General features: G+C 50.9%; 1 protein-coding gene across 1 annotated transcript in view; it reads right to left on the bottom strand.

The window, feature by feature from the left end:
* Nucleotides 1-20,234, bottom strand: part of ppp1r37 (protein phosphatase 1, regulatory subunit 37) — a 65,723-nt gene continuing 45,489 nt past the window's right edge. Inside the window, exons 9-13 of the mRNA XM_072490063.1 lie at nt 11,317-11,458; nt 9,683-9,849; nt 5,708-6,731; nt 4,134-4,226; nt 1-4,030 (exon numbers count right to left, since the gene is read on the bottom strand). Coding sequence (XP_072346164.1) covers nt 4,144-4,226; nt 5,708-6,731; nt 9,683-9,849; nt 11,317-11,458 — 1,416 coding nt within the window. The 3' untranslated portion in view covers nt 1-4,030; nt 4,134-4,143. The remainder of the gene's footprint in view (nt 4,031-4,133; nt 4,227-5,707; nt 6,732-9,682; nt 9,850-11,316; nt 11,459-20,234) is intronic.

Consider the following 20,234-nt stretch of genomic DNA (forward strand, 5'->3'; position numbering starts at 1 on the left):
ACCCCCAGCTAACCCCAGCCCATTTTGGCTGACAGGGGACAGCCTGAACCTACGTCTCGAAGACAGACAGTGTACAAGAGTTTCCACAACAAACAGACAGCAAAAAAACCCACAATTATTATCACAACAAACTTCTGACTGGAGAAAAACATCAGGAAACAAAACATGAAGAAGCCCAGCGATGCCAGTTCACATTCATCTCTATACATAGTGTTAGACTATACATCAGATTCTCTGTGCCTCGGCGCGTGGAAGTTACAGAATCAATTCATACACATCCTGCCGTAACTTGCATGCAGTAAGTCTTGATACACTGCCCTGAAACATTTATTGCACTTTTTAAAAAGAGTACCTCTGGATTCTGGCATTCAGCCCCTGCGGGACTAATGCCATCCTCCCGTTTCATTTGGATTAGTCATGGAGAAACACCCTTCACCCCCTCCTCCGCACGAGACAGGTTTTATAAATAACATTTTACAAAATGATTACGGACTTGCGCTCTGCCCCGCGCCGCTCACTCCTTGCACTGCCGGAGAGAGAGGAGGCAGAAGCCACACGCCACTTTCGTACCGTTGGCTGAACGTCACATAGGCTGCAAGTCTTTGAGGCAATCAGTTTACACCTTTCCCCTCCCTCCTGTGATTTCGCTAAAACTTGCATCGCATCTTCTAGTGTTTAGATTCAACAGCCTCGGCAACGTTTATCTGAGTGGGACACTCGAGGGAAGCGACAACTCCTTGAGCTTCTTGTGTACGCCTCGAGAACAAAATGACATTTCTGGGAAGACCCTGTTAGGCAGACCTTTAGCGGCCACCTCGGGAAGGTTTCGTTGGCCACTGCTAGACAGCCAACAGAAAACAAGCAGCACAGGACACTTGGTTTAAAACTTCAAGCATTCAGGAGGTGGACCATGTGGTTTCTTGAAAGGACATCCCATTCTCGGGCCAAGGAGTCAGAAAAGGACGGTCCCTTTTCCCGACATAAAACCCCACCCTGCTGAGCTGCGGAGGTTAAAATGCAGGGAGACAACAGATACGTACACAGCATGCTGGCATTGCCTTCTCAAAGATCAAAAAAAGGCTATTCCCATTTTGGGAGTTCATTAAAAGCCTGAAGTGAATTGATGCTGAATGGAATCCACACAGCCAGTCCCAAAACCCTGAATGCACATTTAAAAAAAAAAACAATTAGTCCAATTTGTGTTCCAGCGGAGTTCACATCTTTCGATTATCACTAAATCTTTGCTGGCTGTTTCTTTCGGGGCGCTAAAACCTCTCTCCCTGTGTAAGGGAGCAGCAACACAGCGAGCGTAAGCACGGAGGTAGAATCGGGAATATCCCTCTCCTGTCTCGTTTCCATGGCACCTAACAGGGTCCACCCACAAGTCTTCACACAAGCATCCCATTCCAGACAAGGTGACGGGATACAATTTGTCCACTGCAGCTTTAAAACCTCAAGTCGGTTTGCTTTCCTGCGAGTTACCGATTCAAAGAAAGGGTTCCAAAAAAATGTTGACGTCGGTATTAATTCTGAACGGCCCCCCCCCCCCGCAACAAAATCAATTGAGGTAATATGATGGGATCCCCAACCCCTCCCCTGTCAGTGAGTGCCGGATGAGATCGCCTCGGATTATATCAAGAAACTTCAAATGGTCTTTGTGCATCCTCCCGCTCATCCTGTGCAAATAGGGGGAGCAATCAAGACCACTTATTGCTTCGGTTCAGTTACCCTGTGTCGCAGCGAGGCATCTTCTCAGGCTTCACAGTGAAGATTGGACACGGGAGGGAGACGGTTGAAGTGCGGTTCTACAGAGCGTGATTCCGTACCCACTGGGCGACATCGAAAGCAAGCAGTCCCTTCTCGTCTTCCCTCCGGGCTCGACCCCCGGGGCGGAAAAGCAGCTTTTGCTTCCCCCCCCCCCCCCCCCCCCCCCCCATCAATTATAATGATCAGCTTTCGGCCTTTTATTCAGGGCGGGGGGGGGGGGGTGTCAGAGAACGGAGTTTGGTGGGGCGGGGGAATTGTTAAAAATTGCTGAATGGAATTTTATGGATCAGCACTGCTCCTGGATCTGTGGTGATTCCCACAGGACGGACTATTATCCTCCCTAGGTAGGCAGCTGCTTTGGGATGATGCACGAGTACGCCATTATTATAGCATTGTGGCGGTGTGCTTTATTCTCCTCCTTGAGAACGGAGGGACTGCACAAGGCAAAAATAAAGCAGAAATGCTGGACATCTGAAATTTAAAAGCAAGAAAATGCTGGAAATAAAACAGTCGGGTCAGTCAGCCTCTGTACTGGTTGGTGAAAGGGACTGAAAGGGAAACTAAGCCGACTTGATCTATTTAAGAATGCGGACAAATGCGTGGTGATTTGTTTTTTTTCTTCCGCTGTAGCATCTTCTGCTTTTATTCCACCATGTGCCCAAGTTGATCGATTCTGAATCAATGACCTGCATAATCAGGTCGAACGCGATGGGGAAAAGTGGCGGCTGGTCCCACACTGCTCGCAGGAGCACTGCGGGATGACAGGAGAGGGTCCCAGAGGAAGGGAGGGGACCGCCACATTGCGTCGGCGCTGCGCAGTCACCCGTGACAAGTTTTTGGGCACCGCTCTGAAACCTCTAACTAAAGGAGGCAGCGGCACAGGAAAACAGTGCACAGGGAGGAGCGAGGCCCCCAAAGAACAGAAATAACCCACTTCGCGGTTGCAAATTCCAGCCTCAATTGCTGCCATCTGCACTCAGGGGGTTACCTCTGCTGAGAGGGGGAAACCGATCATCGCTTCCCATGAAGCATTTCAGATCAGACTGGGAAGGTAAAAGTATCTTAGGTCGCTGGAAAAGATGTTGCAAATTGGTAAGATCCCACTCGGCATTTCCGGCAACTTAAGAGGAATAATTATGAAAGTAGCTTTACGTCATCTTCAATCTTCCACCCCCTTGGAGATAAACAGAAAATTCCCCCCCCATCGGGGATTGACCTACTTTTATCAGATGGTTGGGAAGATTACTAGTGTCACTGACCAAATTTACTAGGCTTTAGCTAGCTAAAATTAGTGTTAATCTCGAGTTGTCAAACATCAGTAATGCCCAGATGCAGCTAAGTAGTTCGAGAGGGTCCTTTGATGCCTTTCCCAACAGGCACAACTGTTTTACTAACTCAAAGGCTGCTCTAAAACCGCAGCATTCACACTGAGGCTCCTCGGGCAATTTCCATGCAGCCACTTAGTTACCGGACATCAATAAACATCACGACTAAAAATAAATAGCATCTAATCCAAAATACAAATCTCACTGGCAAACTAGGATACAAGCAGTGCCAGCGCTGATTATGATGGTTTGAGTGTTTCTGATTTTCTCCTCACTGGTCCTCAATGCGAATCCTTTCGCTATGGGGAGAGATCACCGTGAGGGACAACAGTCAGGGTCCGGGAGGGGGGGGGGATATGTGGGTGGCCTCTGGAAAATTGGAACTGCCCCCTGCTGGTGATTGAAATCACTAGCAAAAGTGCCAAGACGGAAGGGGGAAATCCTACTTGCCGTTTACTGGTAAATAAAAGAGTTAATCCCAGCACTGTCACAACGCACGCTCTATCGGGGCGAAAGTCCATGTCGTGAGTAGAGCTTTCACAGTCTCTTTCAGATTCCAGACTTAGACTCAACGACCCCGAGCGCCTCTCTCTTGACATGGTGGTCTCTGCTCCAGCAGCGAGGAGGCACCACTACCCCCGTCCGACGGGGTCCAAAAGCAATCTAACGTTTCCTGGGCAGCGCTCTCTTTGGTTTGCACCCCGACCAAAGTCGGGCGGCAGAAACCCTTCCCCTGGAGGCGAGATGGAATGGCGTGGCGATGAGAGAGGCAGATCTACAGCAGACAGTCCGACGGCCCCTGCTCCGATTTGAGAGAGAGAGAGAGAGGAGAGCAGCGAGGAGAGGGCAGGAGGGAAAATACATCTTTTGCTTGGTGCCGAAAGGGGTGGGGTATCTTCGAGGACCGCCTCAGCAAATTCAGCAGGACCCGAAAGACACTGCAGAGGAACAAAAGTGAATATTTACGTTAATACTGGCATAACAATTGGCGAAAGTCAAAGGCAGCAACGAGGGACGAGAATAATATTTGGAAATCCTTACTGGCTCACTCTCACGATGTTTCACGACACGTCTCCTGACTCGCTTCCAGCAATAATTCCTCCAGCTCCTTTTCAGTTTTGGGAGATGTAAACTCTTTGAAGACAAATCAAAACTATTATTAGAAAGGGGAAGGACAGGGTTTTGTCAGAACAGAAGCTGAAAAAACGGATTCAAAAGCATTGGAAATCCCCCTGATGGTCCTTACTGACTTTTTGTTTTGTCCTGGGTAACTGTTTCATAGCCTCAGTTATGGGAACCCTCTAAACTCCAAAGCCCTTACCGAGAGAGAGAGAGAGAGAGATTGGACGTTGAGCACCGGCAAGCTTTTTAACCTCGGGACGGGGTGGGGTGAATCTCAGCCGAGCCCAGATACACGGAGGCATTTTGTAGCGCCTCCGTGACACCCTTGGCTGAGTTCGGTTAATTTAGCAGATACCATCAGGAATTCAACTCAAGGCTGTGGGGGACTACGTGGCTCATTCATTGCTGATGGCAATGAGCACGAAGCAGTATGGGGGCAAATGGGGGGGGGGGGTTAAAGATTGTGGCAATGGGGAAGATTGTGGGGGGGAGAAAGGGGGAGTGAGAAAAGACTACCATTCAACTTCAGTCGATTTAACATCTTTAAGTTTAGGTAAATTGGGTCTGCCTAATAAGCTGAAAATTTATTGCACATTGTAATCCGCCTGGGTCAAAATCCTGGGATGCCCTCCCTAACAGCACGGTGGGAGTACCTACACCACATGGACTGCAGCGGTTCAGGAAGGCGGGCTCACCGCCACCTTCTCAAGGGAAATTAGGGATGGACAATAAATGCTGGGCCTAGCCAGTGATACCCACAGCCTGTAAATTAATTTTTACAAGTTGTTTTCCAGTTAAGGGGCAATTTAGCGCGGCCAATCCACCTAGCCAGCACATCTTTGGGTTGTGGGGAGGTCCACGCAGACACGGGGAGAATGTGCAAACTCCACACGGACAGTGACCAGGGGCTGGGATCGAACCCGGGTCCTCAGCGCCATGAGGCAGCAGTGCTAACCACTGCGCCCCCCGTGCCACCTTCTGTAAATTAATTTTTAAAAATCATACACTCACGGTCACACTCACGGTCACAAAAGAAGTTTTTTCAATTAAATACTTCTGAACCAGGGGACCGGTTATGCAATAGTTAATGTTATTTTTAGGCATTGGAAAATGTGCCTGACGGGTAAAGTGGAGATAAAGAGTTAAATAACTTCTAGGTCTTGTGGAAAATTGAGTCACAGAGCAGGAGGCTCTTAGTTTTGATATGGTGAAGTAGTGAGTTTGGGTAGAGTCATGGAGGTCTGCAGCACAGAAAAGGCCCTTCAGCCCATCGCATCTGCGCCAGTCAAAAACAATCACCTAAACATTCAATTCCCATTTCCAGCACTTGTCCCATAGCCTTACCTGCCTTGGGATCGCAAGTGCACATCTAAATACATTACAAAGTGATGCACTTGTAGCTTGGGAGAAACAAGTGGTGATGAACCACTATGTTACCGATAAAATTGAGGATCATTAGCCGTGATTTCTCAGGAGTCAGACTTCACACTCACCGTGCTCAACACTGCAGCTCACTGCTTTGCCATCCTTGTCTGTGGTCAGCAATGTCGACTCAGGCAGTCTCTGGACAAGCTCCGCTTTCAGTCCATTTGGTAACGCAGTCCCACGTATGGCGTGATCGCAGTCTTTAGCACAGACTGTCTCAAAGTCATGCCCGGAGTTATCTGCCCCCCTGTCCGGGTCGGATGGACTCCCGGACTGGGGACTACCATCTGAGGCAGAGGCTGGGACAGTCAAAGCTGCCGGAGTGTCTGATGCCGAGCAAGGCAAAAGCTCCGACGAGGATTCTTTTGTGGAGATCCCGTTCTTTCTGCTCCGCAGTGCTTTGTTCAGCCATCGCGGGTCCTGGTCGTTGGGGTTCTCTGGTGGGCTTTCTACCCTGGTCACTAAGAAGACTTTGTGTCCCCTGCCTGGACTGGACACCAGCCTCTCATTGCCTCTTGGTGCGATCTCGATCGGTGAGCTGACAGAAACTGGGCTCTCGAGCCCCGGGGATTTTAATTCTGAGGCAATCTGCGTTGGCTGCTCATCAACAGCTGCCGGGCTGCTCCCATTGCCCACCTCACCCTCTGTGAGCGACTCCTTTCCAGAAGGGCTTCCCGAAGGATCCTGCTGTTGGTTTTCTGGGCTTTGCAGCCCAACCTCACTTTCCTGCGCTGGTCGCATCCCAGACTCGTCCTGTGCTGCCGGCTGCGTCTCGCGTTCCACAGAGGAGGGCGCAACGTTCAATTCACCGCGGCTGCCCTTTTCTTCGGTGTTCCCAGTTACGGGCTGCACACTTGCTTGGCCGGCTCCGATGCCCGAGCCGTCTGGCGTTCCCTCAGTCTTTGGACGGGCCTGGCTCCTCTGGGGCTCCTCCTTGCTATCGCACATCGTCACGGTGATCTCGGGCATTGACGCAGATTGCTGCATCTTCTGCTCTTTCTCCTCCTTCTCCTTTGCCAAGATAAAGTTCCTCTTGCAGCCATTTTGGACCTCCGTGAGGAGAGCCTTCTGAGTTTCGATGAAGCTCTTCACCTGAGGAATAAATGGGGCTGTCGGTTACACAACAATAACTTTAATTTGAACTTACAGAGCACCTTCAACACAGCAAAACGTCCTAAGGTACTCCACAAGGGAGTAAATGACAACAGAAGGAGATATTAGGACAGATGACCAAAAGCTGGGTCTTATGTGTTAAGGGATGATTTAAAGGAGGGGAGGAGATCAGAGCGGCGGAGGTTTAGGGAGCGAAATCCAGAGCTCGCGGCACTTGCAGCTGGAGATACAGCCGTCAATGGTGGAACGATTAAATCAGGGAACACGCAAGAGACCAGAATTGAGTTTCTTAGAGATCTCGGGAAGGTTGTAGGACTGAAAGAGATTGGGGATAGGGTGAGTACATGGAGACATTTAAAAGGAATGACATGGTTCGAGACACTGGCTGACTGGAAGACAGGGGTCTGGGGAAGTATAATTCGCAGACAATCAAGGCTCACAGGGTAAAGTGTCCTCGCACAGGGAGGTTGAGCAGAGTAACACAGGTTGCAACATTTCACCTGTGAAACACTTTGCGAGCCTTCAAAGTGGCGAAGTGCAATCTATTCTTGAGATCGAACAATTATTTTTGCTAGAATTTTTTTAAAATCAGTAGTATGAGGAAGGCTCTTCATGACCCTAGCTTGCTGTCTCCTAAGGATGAGCACCGCATTTACACCAGGAAGTGTTTAAAGATGATTAAAGGATTTGATAGGGTAGCTAGAGAGAAACTATCTCCTCTGGTAGAGTAAGGTGATGTACAGTTGGTGCTGTGCGAGGGTGATGCGAGGAAGCACTTCTCCAATAAACAAGGGAGTGGAAATCTGGAACTCTCTCGCCCAAAAAACATATATATAAGAACATAGGACTTAGCAGCAGGAGTACCCATTCATTGAATATTTTACGGCAGAGATAGTTAGATTTTTTAGAGAGAGAGAAAGAGAGAGAGAGAAGGCGGAAATGTGGAGTTGAAATTACAATCAGATCAACCATGATCTTATTGAATGGCGGAGCTCCAGGGGTAAGGCAAAACTGAGAGCTCGCATGTTGGGGTAACATGTTACAATGGATAGAGGATTGGTTACCCACAAATAAATAGGTCATATTCGGGTTGGCAAAGATGATTGGGGTGCCAGAGGGATCAGTGCTGGACCCTCAAACGACTTACAATTTATATCGGTAGCTTAGATGGGGATTTGGGGGGGGGGGGGGGGGGGGGGGGGATGATAATGTATGATTTCTATATTTGCTGATGGCACAAAAAGAGGTAGTTAAGTAAGCTGTGAGGAGGACACAAAGAGCCTGCTCAGGGACATAGACGGGTTAAGTGATTGGGCAGAAATCTGGCAGGTGGAGTATCGTAAGGGGGAATGTGACCTTGTCCACTTTGGCAAGAAGATTAAGAAAGCAGCGACTTACTTAAGTGGAGAGAGATGGGGGAAGATTGATAGGTGGGTTAGTAAGTTGTAATGAGGAAATAAGAACCTTACAAATGTATATAGATGGGTTAGGAGAGTGGGCCAAAATGTGGCAGATGGAGTTTAACGTGGATAACTGTGAGGTCATCGGGGGGCGGCGCAGTAGTCAGCACTGCTGCCTCACGGCGCCGAGGACCCGGGTTCAATCCCGGGTCACTGTCCGCGTGAAGTTTGCACATTCTCCCCGTATCTGCGTAGGTCTCATCCCCACAACCCAAAGATGAGCAGGATTGGGCACACTCAATTTCCCCTTAATTGGAAAAAAAATAATTGGGTACAGACTAACAAGGAAGTCAAAGATTACCAGGGGTAGGCAGGAATGTAGTTTTTTTTTTACAAATTTAGAATGCCCAATTCGTTTTTCCAATTAAGGGGCAATTTAGCGTGGCCAATCACCTACTCTGCACATCTTTGGATTGTGGGGGCGAAACCCACCCAGACACGAGAAGAATGTGCAAACTCCACACGGTCAGTGACCCAGAGCCGGGATCAAACCCGTGACCTCGGCGCCGTGAGGCTGGAGTGCTAACCACTGCGCCGCTGTGCTGCCCTTGGGAATGTAGAGTTGAGGCCCCAGTCAGATCGTAGAATCCACTGAATTCTTACAGTGCAGAGGAGGCCAATTGGCCCATCGAGCCTGCACTGACCCTCTGAAAGAGCACCCTAAAGGCCCACCCCCGTAACCCCACCTAACCATTGGACACTAACGGCATAGCCAATCCACCTAACCAGCACATCTTTGGACTGTGGGAGGAAACTGGAGCACCCGGAGGAAACCCACGCAGACACGGGGGAGAACGTGCAGACTCCGCACAGACAGTGACCCAAGCCGGGAATCAAACCTGGGCCCCGGAGCTATGAAGCAACTGTGCTAACCACTGTGCTACCACTCCTGCTCCTGACTTGTATGTAAGATAATCCCAAAGACTAACAGCCCTCAAGAGAAGAAATGCCTCTTCATCTCAGTCTTAAATGGAGACCCCATATCTTTTAAACTGTGCCTCCTGGTTTTCAATTCCCCCACGGAAGGAAACATCCTCTCAGCATCCACCCTGTCAAACCCCCTTGGAATCTTATACGTTTCAATAAGATCACCTTCCATTCTTCTAAACTCCAATGGGGATGGGCCCAGTGGGGATGGGCCCACTTTCCTTGTAAGGTAACCCATTCATCCCAGGAATCAGCCGCGATGAACCTTCTCTGAAGTATTTCCCTCCTTAAAGGAGATGACCAAAACTGCACACAGTATTCTATGTGCGATCTCTGTAGCAAGACCCCTTTATTCCTGTACTGCTATCCCCTTGCAATAAGCGGCAACAAACAATTTGCCCAAATACTTTCTGTACTTGAACCTTTTGTGATTCACGTTCAAGCTAACCTCTTTCAATTTCGAGACCCTGGAAAATAAGCTAGGGAAAGAGATTGGGCTACGGTCCTTCCGTTTTCAAAACAAGGACGTCTATAAATACTAACGGTTTCTTTCTTGGGCTCCCTGTCCAGGTCGAGCCTCAGTAGGGAATGGTTCACTTTGAGGGCCAGTGAGAGGGCCATAAGTCCACCAGTCTTGATCTCGTTTTCGCGCAGATCCAGTCGTAGGAGGCGGGGGCTGTCTGCTATGAATTCCGCCACTGCCACGGCACCTGAGGGGGGTGACACACAAAAAGACGATGCCAATCTAACCCCATTCGTTAACTCAGCAAATTTAAAAAACGGTCAGCTGCCACAACTGTAAATAATGTAGTAGAAACTTATATGATTAGAATCTTGGTATGGAATTTACACAAGCAACCAACTAGCAGATGATAAAGTTATCATTGTTCTGTAAAGGCCACACTTATATGTTGGATGAATTCCAAGGTCTGTAGTTAGCCAGGGGAATAAACAATTTAAACAAGCTGACACATTTTTAAGCAAAAACGTAATTTAATTCATCCCACTCCCCACTCTCGAATGGCTCCCCGGCAGCAGGCTGACTTTGTTTAGGTGAGTACCCTTCGCAGGCGAGTCCAGACATTCTCAGGTAACATACCCAAAGGGCATCACACCAGAGTTCATTCTACCCTCACCCAACATCTGCGCAGGTGTAATTCCAGCAGGGTTTACTCGCACAGTGAACAGGAACAGGGTACCTGCTGTCTTTTCGCCCCCCACTTTCTATCCCAGAAATACTGAGACAACATCAGCTACCAGAACAGTTGGCCCGGCTGGTGTGTGCAAAGTTGGCACGCCCTGTCTAATCTCGCACGCGGATAACAAACACACGGACAAGATGCTGGAAGGGGCAGAGTGCCCCTGCATTTTCAGGAGAGTAAGGAAACTGCAAAGTACATAATATGCGCTAATCATTTTTTGGGTAAATTACAGAACCTTCTTGTTATTATCAGTCCTTCTCTTCCCTCGAAGGTGCTGTCTGTTCCTGGAGCTCCAAAGCCTCTCATAGTTCAATCAAGCAACCACTCTTCTTGCAGGGGCCCAGACAATGGGTGTCAGTGGGCTCTTTGACTGTGGAATGCATCACATTTTCCAGCTATGGCTCACTGGATAGAAATCGCAAGTGAGAATCCTATCTCACTAATTCACCCCGCCCCGCAACGTAGGGTTCGCAAGAAATTGCAGCCTCCCTGACGGAACCTCTGACACACTTCAGTTAATCTAGCACAGACCAGGAAAAAATAACCTTCTTGTAGCATATAGCCTTGCTGTACTCATGTCAGTTCCAACACAAATTCATTACCAAGCAATTTCAACTGCACAGATCTTAAAAAGGGGCAGAGGGCAGTATGTGGCACAGTGGTTAGCACTGGGACTGCGGCACTGAGGACCCCAGGTCCGAATCCCGGCTCTGGGTCACTGTCCGTGTGGAGTTTGCACATTCACCTCGTGCCTGCGTGGGTTTCACCCCCACAACCCAAAAGATGTGCAAGGCTAGGTGGATTGGCCACACTAAATTGCCCCTTAATTGGAAAAAAAGAATTGGGTACTCTAAATTGTTAAAAAAAAAGATCTTTAACAGAGCAATGCAACAGAAACCATCAAGAAACTAGTTTGAAAGTTACAGAAGGCAGCAAGATTCACACTTGCCTGCGAGTCTTTTGTTTGGCTCTTACCTTCACAGGTGAGTTTTGTAGACGCCAGTCCTAATCGTAGAACTGATCGATTTGCAATCAGTCCATCTTTTAGCTTGTGCACGCCTTCATTCCCGATAGCATTGTGGCCGAGATTTAATGTCTCCAGACTCAGTGTGTAGGGCTGTGAGAGAGAGAAAGAAACGGGGAATTTCTGTTTAAATGCAACTCGAATCAGTCTTACTGATTTTGAACTTCCCAGTTGCAGCTCCTTGAAAGTGCAGAGCAGCAGAGACCAACCAGTCTGAAATCTGTTATGCAATGAAAGGTTTAACACGCACGGCTACCAACTAAATTTGCAGGGAAATTTGATAGGAAAGAGAAGGGTGACCCAATTGGAGTTGCTGAGATTATGAAGGGATTTAGTGATGAGTCAGCCTCGATTCAGGTGATAGCATGCTCCCCTCAAGAGTCAGAAAGTTCCACTATGCTGACACTGCAGTGCAGAGCCGAGGGAGGGATACACTGCGGGAGGTGCCATCATTCGGATGAGACCTAGGCCCTATCTTCTGTCTCAGGTGCAGGTAAAAAATGGTGCCATTTTGAAGCAAGTAAGGTTATTCCTTCCTGTTGCCCTGGCCTTACCCTTCATCCATTCATCATCACAAAAGAAAAGGCTACCAAGCCATCTTGCTGTGCACAAAATGGCTGCTGCCTTTCCCATATTAGAACAGTGTCGACACTTCACATTTCCCTCGCTGGTCGTGAAAGGTGTGAGAAAATTCATTTCTGATTTTTTTTTTTTAAGCAGCAGATCCAGTCAAACGATTCACGGGTTTCAAATACCCAGCAGATGGGTTAAACACAGGTGGAGCAAAGAATATAAGAAGTTAAACATATCTATTTCACTGGAAGAGTAGCAGTGCGGCAGCACGGTAGCATAGTGGTTAGCACTGTGGCTTCACAGCTCCAGGGTTCCAGGTTCGATTCCCTGATGGGTCACTGCCTGTGCGGAGTCTGCGCGTTCTCCCCGTGTCTGCGTGGGTTTCCTCCGGGTGCTCCAGTTTCCTCCCACAGTCCAAAGACGTGCAGGTTAGGTGGATTGGCCATGATAAATTGCCCTGGTGTCCAAAAAGGTTAGGAGGGGTTATTGGGTTAGGGGGAATAGGGTGGATATGAGGGCTTAAGTGGGTCGGTGCAGAGTCGTTGGGCCGAATGGCCTCCTTCTGCACTGTATGTTCTATGCGATGAAGTAAGGTACCAGACCAGGCCATTTAAAACGACAAAATATAATTGAATAAGCTTCGAGAGAATGGCTGGAGGAAGTAAAGTAATCTTTATCGTCACAAGTAGGCTTACATTAACACTGCAATGAAGTTACATTCCGGCGCCTGTTCGGTTATGCAGAGGGAGAATTCAGAATGTCCAAATTACCGAACAGCACGACTTTCGGAACTTTCGTGGGAGGAAACTGGAGCACCCGAAGGAAACCCACGCAGACATGGGGAGCGCGAGGCAGACTCCACACAGACAGTGACCCAAGACGGGAATTGAACCTGGGACCCTGGAGCTGTGAAGCAACAGTGCCACCCACTGTGCTACCGTGCAGCCCACTAGCCTAGGTAAACGTAGCAGCAGATTGTTGGAACTCATTTTCTCTTTAAAAATTCTCACCACCGGGTAGCAGCAGCTAACCGCAGTCACCGAACGGGTAGCAGCAGCTAACCGCAGTCACCGAAGATTACGGTAGAAAAATCTCTAACTCACCAGCAGCATTGGTCAAATGGAGAAAAGATTTGCAGGCTCACCGCGAAAGGGCGGGCGAGTGGGACTCGCCGAGTTGCTATCGCAGAAGTCTGGCACAGCCATCAGGGCCGAATGGCCTCCTACTGTACTGTAACCATTGTAAGATTTTAAATTGGATGTTGTAAAAATGCAGAACCCGCTGTTGCAGAGCCCAATAAATAACTCAAGCTGCTCGGTCTTGGACCATTGTACTTGCAAGTCTTCAAAGGGCATGGTAGTGCCTCTTCACAGTGCCGCACTATTGGATACCGATGTTGCTTCAGTCGTCAGTAATACTTGTTTTTTTTTTTTTACCCCATATCTTTCCTGATGGTGCTAATTCTAGGTCGTCCTTGGGTTCCTTGTCTAAACACAAGCCTGGCTAGCTGTTAGCGTGCTATTTAACCTCAGACTGCAACATCCGATGTTCAACCATTGAGGCATTTACCAGTCAGGTTCACTGGACGGTGAAGAGTGGGGAGCTTGGCTGTTTTACTTTCTCCTCCTCAGCTGGGCTGGCAGGTATTATGTGAGAGTACCTTTAAGAAATGGGTGTTTTTTATAGAATGACTGTAGTGGGTGGACCTTTAAGAAATGGTTGTTTAACTTCCAGTTGCGGCTATGTGGAGCTAAGTCGCACATTCGACGGCTCCACAAAAATGGACTTTTGGGCTCTTTTCAGGGCCCCCAACGGCACTTTTTCGACGTTTCCCGGTGTGGGAAGGAGATTATAACAGCTCCCCGATAGTATATGGCTTCTACTACGAGCGGGACGACTAAAAAGGTGGTGGAGGACCCGAAGAAGCTGCGTGGGAAGAACAACAAAATGGCGGCGGGCAGAGACCAGGCGGCGTGGATGCAGTGGGCGGAGGAGCGGCAGGAGGATATCCAGCGCTGCTTCAGGGAGATTAAAGCGGACCTGCTAGAGCCGATGAAGGCTCCTATTGATAAGCTGCTGGAGACACAGACGGCCCACGGGGGTGGCGATCCGCGAGGCCCGACAAAAGATCTCTGACAATGAGGATGAGATCTTAGGCCTGGCGGTAAAGGTGGAGGCGCACGAGGCGCTCCGCAAGAAATGGCAGGAGCGGTTCGAGGAGATGGAGAATCGGTCGAGGTGGAAGAATTTGCGGATTCTGGGCCTCCCGGAGGGGCCGGATGTGGGGGCCTAGGTGGTCACCATGTTGAACTCGCTGATGGGAGCGGGGTCCTTCCAGGGGCCCCTGGAGCTGGAAGGGGCCCATAGAGTGTTGGCGAGGAGGCCCAAGGCTAACGAGCCTCTGCGGGCGGTGCTGGTGCGGTTCCATCGGTTTGTCGATGGGGAGTGTGTGCTCAGGTGGGCCAAGAAGGAGAGGAGCAGCAGGTGGGAGAGCGCGGAGGTTTGAATATATCAGGACTGGAGTGCGGAGGTGGCGAAGAGGAGGGCCGGGTACAATCGAGCGAAGGCGGTGCTGCACAGGAAGGGGGTGAAGTTTGGCATGCTGCAGCCGGCCCGACTGTGGGTCACCTACAAGGACCGGCACCATTATTCTGAGTCTCCGGAGGAAGCGTGGGCCTTTGTTCAGGCCGAGAAGTTGGACACAGGTTGAGGGTCGGGATGGGCGATTGAGGACTGCGGTTGATATGTTATTTTTAAAATATTTTTGAGGGGGGGGGGGGAAGCGAGGGTTGTTTCCCGCGCTTAGAATGGAAGGGGGAGGGGGAGAGCCTATGGATGGGGAATGGGAGAGGAGGGTGTGCCACACAATGGGAGGAGTCGAAGGAGAGGCGGGAGTGGCCGGGGTCAGCAGACTTGCGGAAGTGCAATGGGGGGAGTAAATCAGCTAGGATGGGTCCTAGCCGGAGGGGGGGGAATCGAGTTGCTGCTGCTATGGTCAAGGGGGAGCTGGAGCGAGTGGGGGAGGGGGTCGAGACGCGGGTATGCCGCTGTGGGGAACGGGCGCGTGGCTGGCCGAGGAGGGGTCATGGCTAGTCGGCGGGGGAGGGGGCGGGCAGCCCCCTGATCCGGCTGATAACCTGGAATGTAAGGGGACTGAATGGGCCGGATAAGCGGGCCCGCGTGTTCGCGCACCTGAAGGGGCTCAAGGCGGATGTGGTTATGCTCCAGGAGACACACCTGAAGGTCGCAGACCAGGTAAGATTGAGGAAAGGGTGGGTAGGTCAGGTGTTTCACTCGGGGCTGGATGCCAAAAATCGAGGGGTGGCGATTTTGGTGGGAAAGGTGTCATTCGAGGCGTCGAGCGTTGTGACAGATAATGGCGGTAGGTACGTAATGGTAAGTGGTTAAGTTGCAGGGAGAGAGGGTGGTACTGGTCAATGTGTATGCCCCGAATTGGGACGATGCGGGTTTTATGCGGCGTATGTTGGGTCGGATCCCAGACTTGGAAATGGGGGCCTGATAATGGGGGGAGACTTTAACACGGTGCTGGATCCGGCACTGGATCGCTCCAGGTCTAGGACGGGTAGGAAGCCGGCGGCGGCTAGAGTACTGAGGGGGTTAATGGACCAGATGGGAGGGGTGGACCCTTGGAGATTTGCAAGGCCGGGGGCTAGGGAATTTTCATTTTTCTCACATGTCCATAAGGCTTATTCCCGAATTGACTTTTTCATCTTGAGTAGAGCGCTGATAGCGAGAGTAGAGGATACTGAGTATTCGGCAATAGCCATTTCGGACCACGCCCTGCATTGGGTGGGCTTGGAGATGGGGGAGGAGAGGGACCAGCGCCCGCTGTGGCGCTTGGCGGTGGGGCTGTTGGCAGACGAGGAGGTGAGCGAGCAGGTCCGAGGAAGTATAGAGAGGTACTTGGAGACCAACGACAACGGGGAGGTCCGAGTGGGGATGGTATGGGAAGCACTGATGGCGGTGGTGAGGGGCGAGGTCATCTCCATTAGGGCCCTCATGGAGCGGAGGGAGCGGGGGGAGAGGGAGAGGCTGGTGGGGGAGATGGTGAGGGTAGACAGGAGGTATGCGGAGGTGCCCGATGAAGGATTGTTGAGGAAGAGGCGCAGCCTCCAGGCCGAATTCGACCTGGTGACCACCAGGAAGGCGGAGGTGCAGTGGAGGAAGGCCCAGGGGGCGATTTACGAGTATGGGGAAAAGGCAAGCCGGATGCAGGCACATCAGCTTCGGAAGCGGGACGCAGCTAGGGAGATTGGGGGAGTTAAGGACAGGGGAGGGAGTGTGGTGCGGAGTGGGGTTGGCATCAATGGGGTCTTCAAGGACTTTTACGAGGAATTGTACCGATCCGAGTCCCCACGGGAGGAGGGAGGGATGGGCCGCTTCCTGGACCAATTGAGGTTTCCAAAGGTGGAAGAGGGACTGGTGGTGGGATTGGGGCCCCGATTGGGCTGGAGGAGCTGACCAAAGGGATAGGAAGCATGCAGGCGGGGAAGGCACCGGGGCCGGACGGTTTCCCGGTCAAATTCTATAAAAAAATATATGGACCTGTTGGGCCCATTGCTAGTCAGGACCTTCAATGAGGCAAGGGAGGGGGGTGCTTTGCCCCCGACGATGTCCCGGGCACTGATCTCCTTGATCCTGAAGCGGGACAAGGATCCCCTGCAGTGTGGGTCTTACAGACCGATTTCCTTGCTAAATGTAGATGCCAAGGTGCTGGCGAAGGTCTTAGCCACGAGGATTGAGGATTGTGTGCCGCAGATCATCCATTAAGACCAGACGGGGTTTGTGAAGGGGAGGCAGTTGAACGCGAATGTGCGGAGGCTTTTGAACGTTATCACGATGCCGGCGAGGGAGGGGAAGGCGGAGATAGTGGTGGCGATGGACGCTGAGAAAGCCTTCGATAGGGTAGAGTGGGGGTACCTGTGGGAGGTGCTGAAGAGGTTCGGGTTTGGGGAGGGGTTTGTCAGGTGGGTTAGGCTGTTGTATGAGGTCCCGATGGCGAGTGTGGCCACAAACAGGAGGTGGCCCGAGTACTTTCGGTTGCACCGAGGGACGAGGCAGGGGTGCCCCCTGTCCCCCCTGCTCTTCGCACTGGCGATTGAACCCCTGGCTATGGCACTGAGGGAGTCAAGGAACTGGAGGGGGTTAGTGCGGGGTGGGGAGGAGCGTAGGGTGTCGCTCTATGCGGACGACCTGCTGCTGTATGTGGCGGACCCGGTGGGGGGAATGCCGGAGGTAATGAGGATTCTTAGGAAATTCGGGGACTTTTCGGGGTACAAGCTCAACATGGGGAAGAGCGAGCTGTTCGTGGTTCACCCAGGGGACCAGGAGAGGGGATTGGCGAGCTCCCACTAAAAAGGGCGGAGAGGAGCTTCAGGTATTTGGGGGTCCAGGTGGCCAGGAGCTGGGGGGCCCTGCATAGGCTTAATTTTACAAGGCTGGTGGAGCAAATGGAGGAGGAGTTCAAGGGGTGGGACGCGTTGCCGCTGTCCTTGGCAGGTAGGGTGCAGTCAATCAAAATGACGATGCTCCCAAGGTTTTTGTTCCTGTTCCAGTGCCTTCCCGTGTTTATCCCGAAGGCTTTTTTTCGGCGGGTTTACAAGGAGTATAATGGGGTTTGTGTGGGCGCGAGGGACTCCGAGGGTGATCCTCGAGCGGAGTAGAGATGGGGGGGGGGGGGGGGGACTGGCACTGCCCAACCTCTGTGGGTACTACTGGGCCGCCAATGCGACGATGGTGCACTAGTAGGTGATGGAGGGGGAGGGGGGCTGCATGGAAGAGGCTGGAGACAGCGTCTTGTGTGGGTACGAGTCTGGGGGCACTGGCAACGGCGCCGCTGCCGCTCCCTCCAGGGAGATATACCACGAGCCCGGTGGTGGCGGCTGCCCTTCAAAATTTGGGGGCAGTGGAGGCGGCATAGGGGGGAAGTTGGGGCCTCGCCGTGGACCCCAATATGGGGGAACCACCGGGTCGCCCCAGGGAGAACAGGTGGAGGGTTTGTGGGGTGGCACAGGGCAGGGATACAAAAGTTGGGGGACCTGTTTGTGGACGGGAAGTTTGCGAGCTTGGGTGAGCTGAGGAACACCTTCAGGTACTTACAGGCAAGGGCGTTTGCCAGACGGCAGGTGGTGGAATTCCCGCGGCTACTGCCACACACAGTACAGGACAGGGTGCTCTCGGGGGGTGGGTGGGAGTGGGGAAGATCTCGGAAACTTACCAGGTGATGCAGGAGGAGGAGGAGGAGGCCTCGGTGGTGGAGGTGAAAGATAAGTGGGAGGAGGAGTTGGGAGAGGACATTGAGGAAGGGACGTGGGCAGATGCCCCAGGGAGGGTGAACTCTTCCTCATCGTGCGCGAGGCTCAGCCTCATACAGTTTAAGGTGCTGCACAGGGCACACATGACCGGGACAAGGATGAGCCGGTTCTTTGGGGGCGAGGACAGGTGTCTTAGGTGCTCAGGGAGCCCAGCAAACCACACCCATATGTTCTGGGCATGCCCAGCGCTGGAGGAATTTTGGAAGGGTGTAGCGAGGACGGTGTCGAGGTTGGTAGGATCCAGGGTCAAACCGGGCTGGGGGCTCGCAATATTTGGGGTGGCAGAGGAGCCGGGAGTGCAGGAGGCGAAAGAGGCCGGTATTCTGGCCTTTGCGTCCCTGGTAGACCGGCGAAGGATTCTTCTTCAGTGGGAGGATGCAAGGCCCCCAAGCGTGGAATCCTGGATCAGCGATATGGCGGGGTTCATTAAATTGGAGAGGGTGAAATTTGCCTTGAGAGGGTCGGTACAAGGGTTCTTTAGGCGGTGGCAACCGTTCTTAGACTTCCTGGCAGAACGGTAGACATTGGTCAATGGCAGATTTGTTATTGATATTTTATGAAAACCTTAATAAAAATTATTTTTAAAAAAAAGAAATGGGTGTTTATTACCGCAGTGATGTCAGAGTGTGGGTGGAGCTGGGTTGTCTCTCAGCTTTTAGTTTCACTTGGAGAAAAGCTTGGGTATGTCTGTGTTTTTTTTGTTTTGTTTCTGTGTTGGAGCTGAAGCCAGACAAAGCAGGTGTACTGTTGTTCTCTCTGCCATGAAAAGACTATCACTTGATCATTTGGTGAATTCAGAATTATAAATGTTCTCAGTAGTGAATTTAAACCTGATGTACTTCTGTTAAAAGGTGTTTCTTTTGTCTTCTGGATGTTGTTTGGGAATTTATTAAAGATTACTTAGTGTTGTATTCTTTCGGTGGTTGTATTTGAATTGGTGGTTGCTAAGATGTTCACTATGTTTTAAAAAGGTTAAGTTCATCGAATAAACATGGTTTTGCTTGAAAAAATACTTTCCGATTTCTGCTGTACCACACCTGTAGAGTGGTCCGTGTGCTCCCCATACCACAATCTATTAAAAGTTGTGGGTCAGGTGAACACCATGATACACTTTGGGGTTCTCTAAACCCTGGCCCACAACACAGGGAAGGAATAGGGATAGTGTGAATAACTGGGTAGCTGTTACGAAGGGCTGGCATAGGCACAAGGGGAGGAATGGCCTCCTTTCTGGGCCACAAGGACCTTGAGGGCGATGGGTGTGACCTGGCTGCGTCCGGGTCGAGATTGGCGATTCCAGCGTTGACCAGTAATGGAGCTGGAACATTCTGACCGGTTCTGCCTTGTACCATACTGAGATGTACCAAGACTATCAGAGGAGTTGATCAGGGGACAGGTGGGTTATTTAACTTGGGCACAAAGTCAGAAGGAAAGTTATGTATGGCAAGTTTCAGCCGATCACAGGAAGGATTCCTATGTTCAAAAGTCCGACGTCGCTGCCTCACGGCGCCGAGGTCCCAGGTTCAATCCCGGCTCTGGGTCACTGTCCGTGTGGAGTTTGCACATTCTCCCCGTGTCTGCGTGGGTTTCGCCCCCACAACCCAAAGATGTGCAGGGTAGGTGGATTGGCCTCATTAAATTGCCCCTTTAACTTCATTAAAAAAAAAATTTTTTTTTTATTTTTATTTTTTTTTAAAAGAGTACCCAATTATTTCTTTTTCCAATTAAGGGACAATTTAGCGTGACCAATCCACCTAAACTGCATATCTTTTGAGTTGTGGGGATGAACAAACGCGGACACGGGGAGAATGTGAAAACTCCACATGGACAGTGACCCAGGGCCGGGATTCGATCCCAGGTCCTCAGCGCCATAGGCTGCAGTGCTAACCACTGTGCCATGTGCCGCCCACTAAACTGCCCCTTAATTGGACAAAGCAAATTGGGTATTCTAAATTTATTTTTTA

This window comes from Scyliorhinus torazame, chromosome 25, assembly GCF_047496885.1.
Source record: "Scyliorhinus torazame isolate Kashiwa2021f chromosome 25, sScyTor2.1, whole genome shotgun sequence".
NCBI classification, from domain to species: domain Eukaryota; kingdom Metazoa; phylum Chordata; class Chondrichthyes; order Carcharhiniformes; family Scyliorhinidae; genus Scyliorhinus; species Scyliorhinus torazame.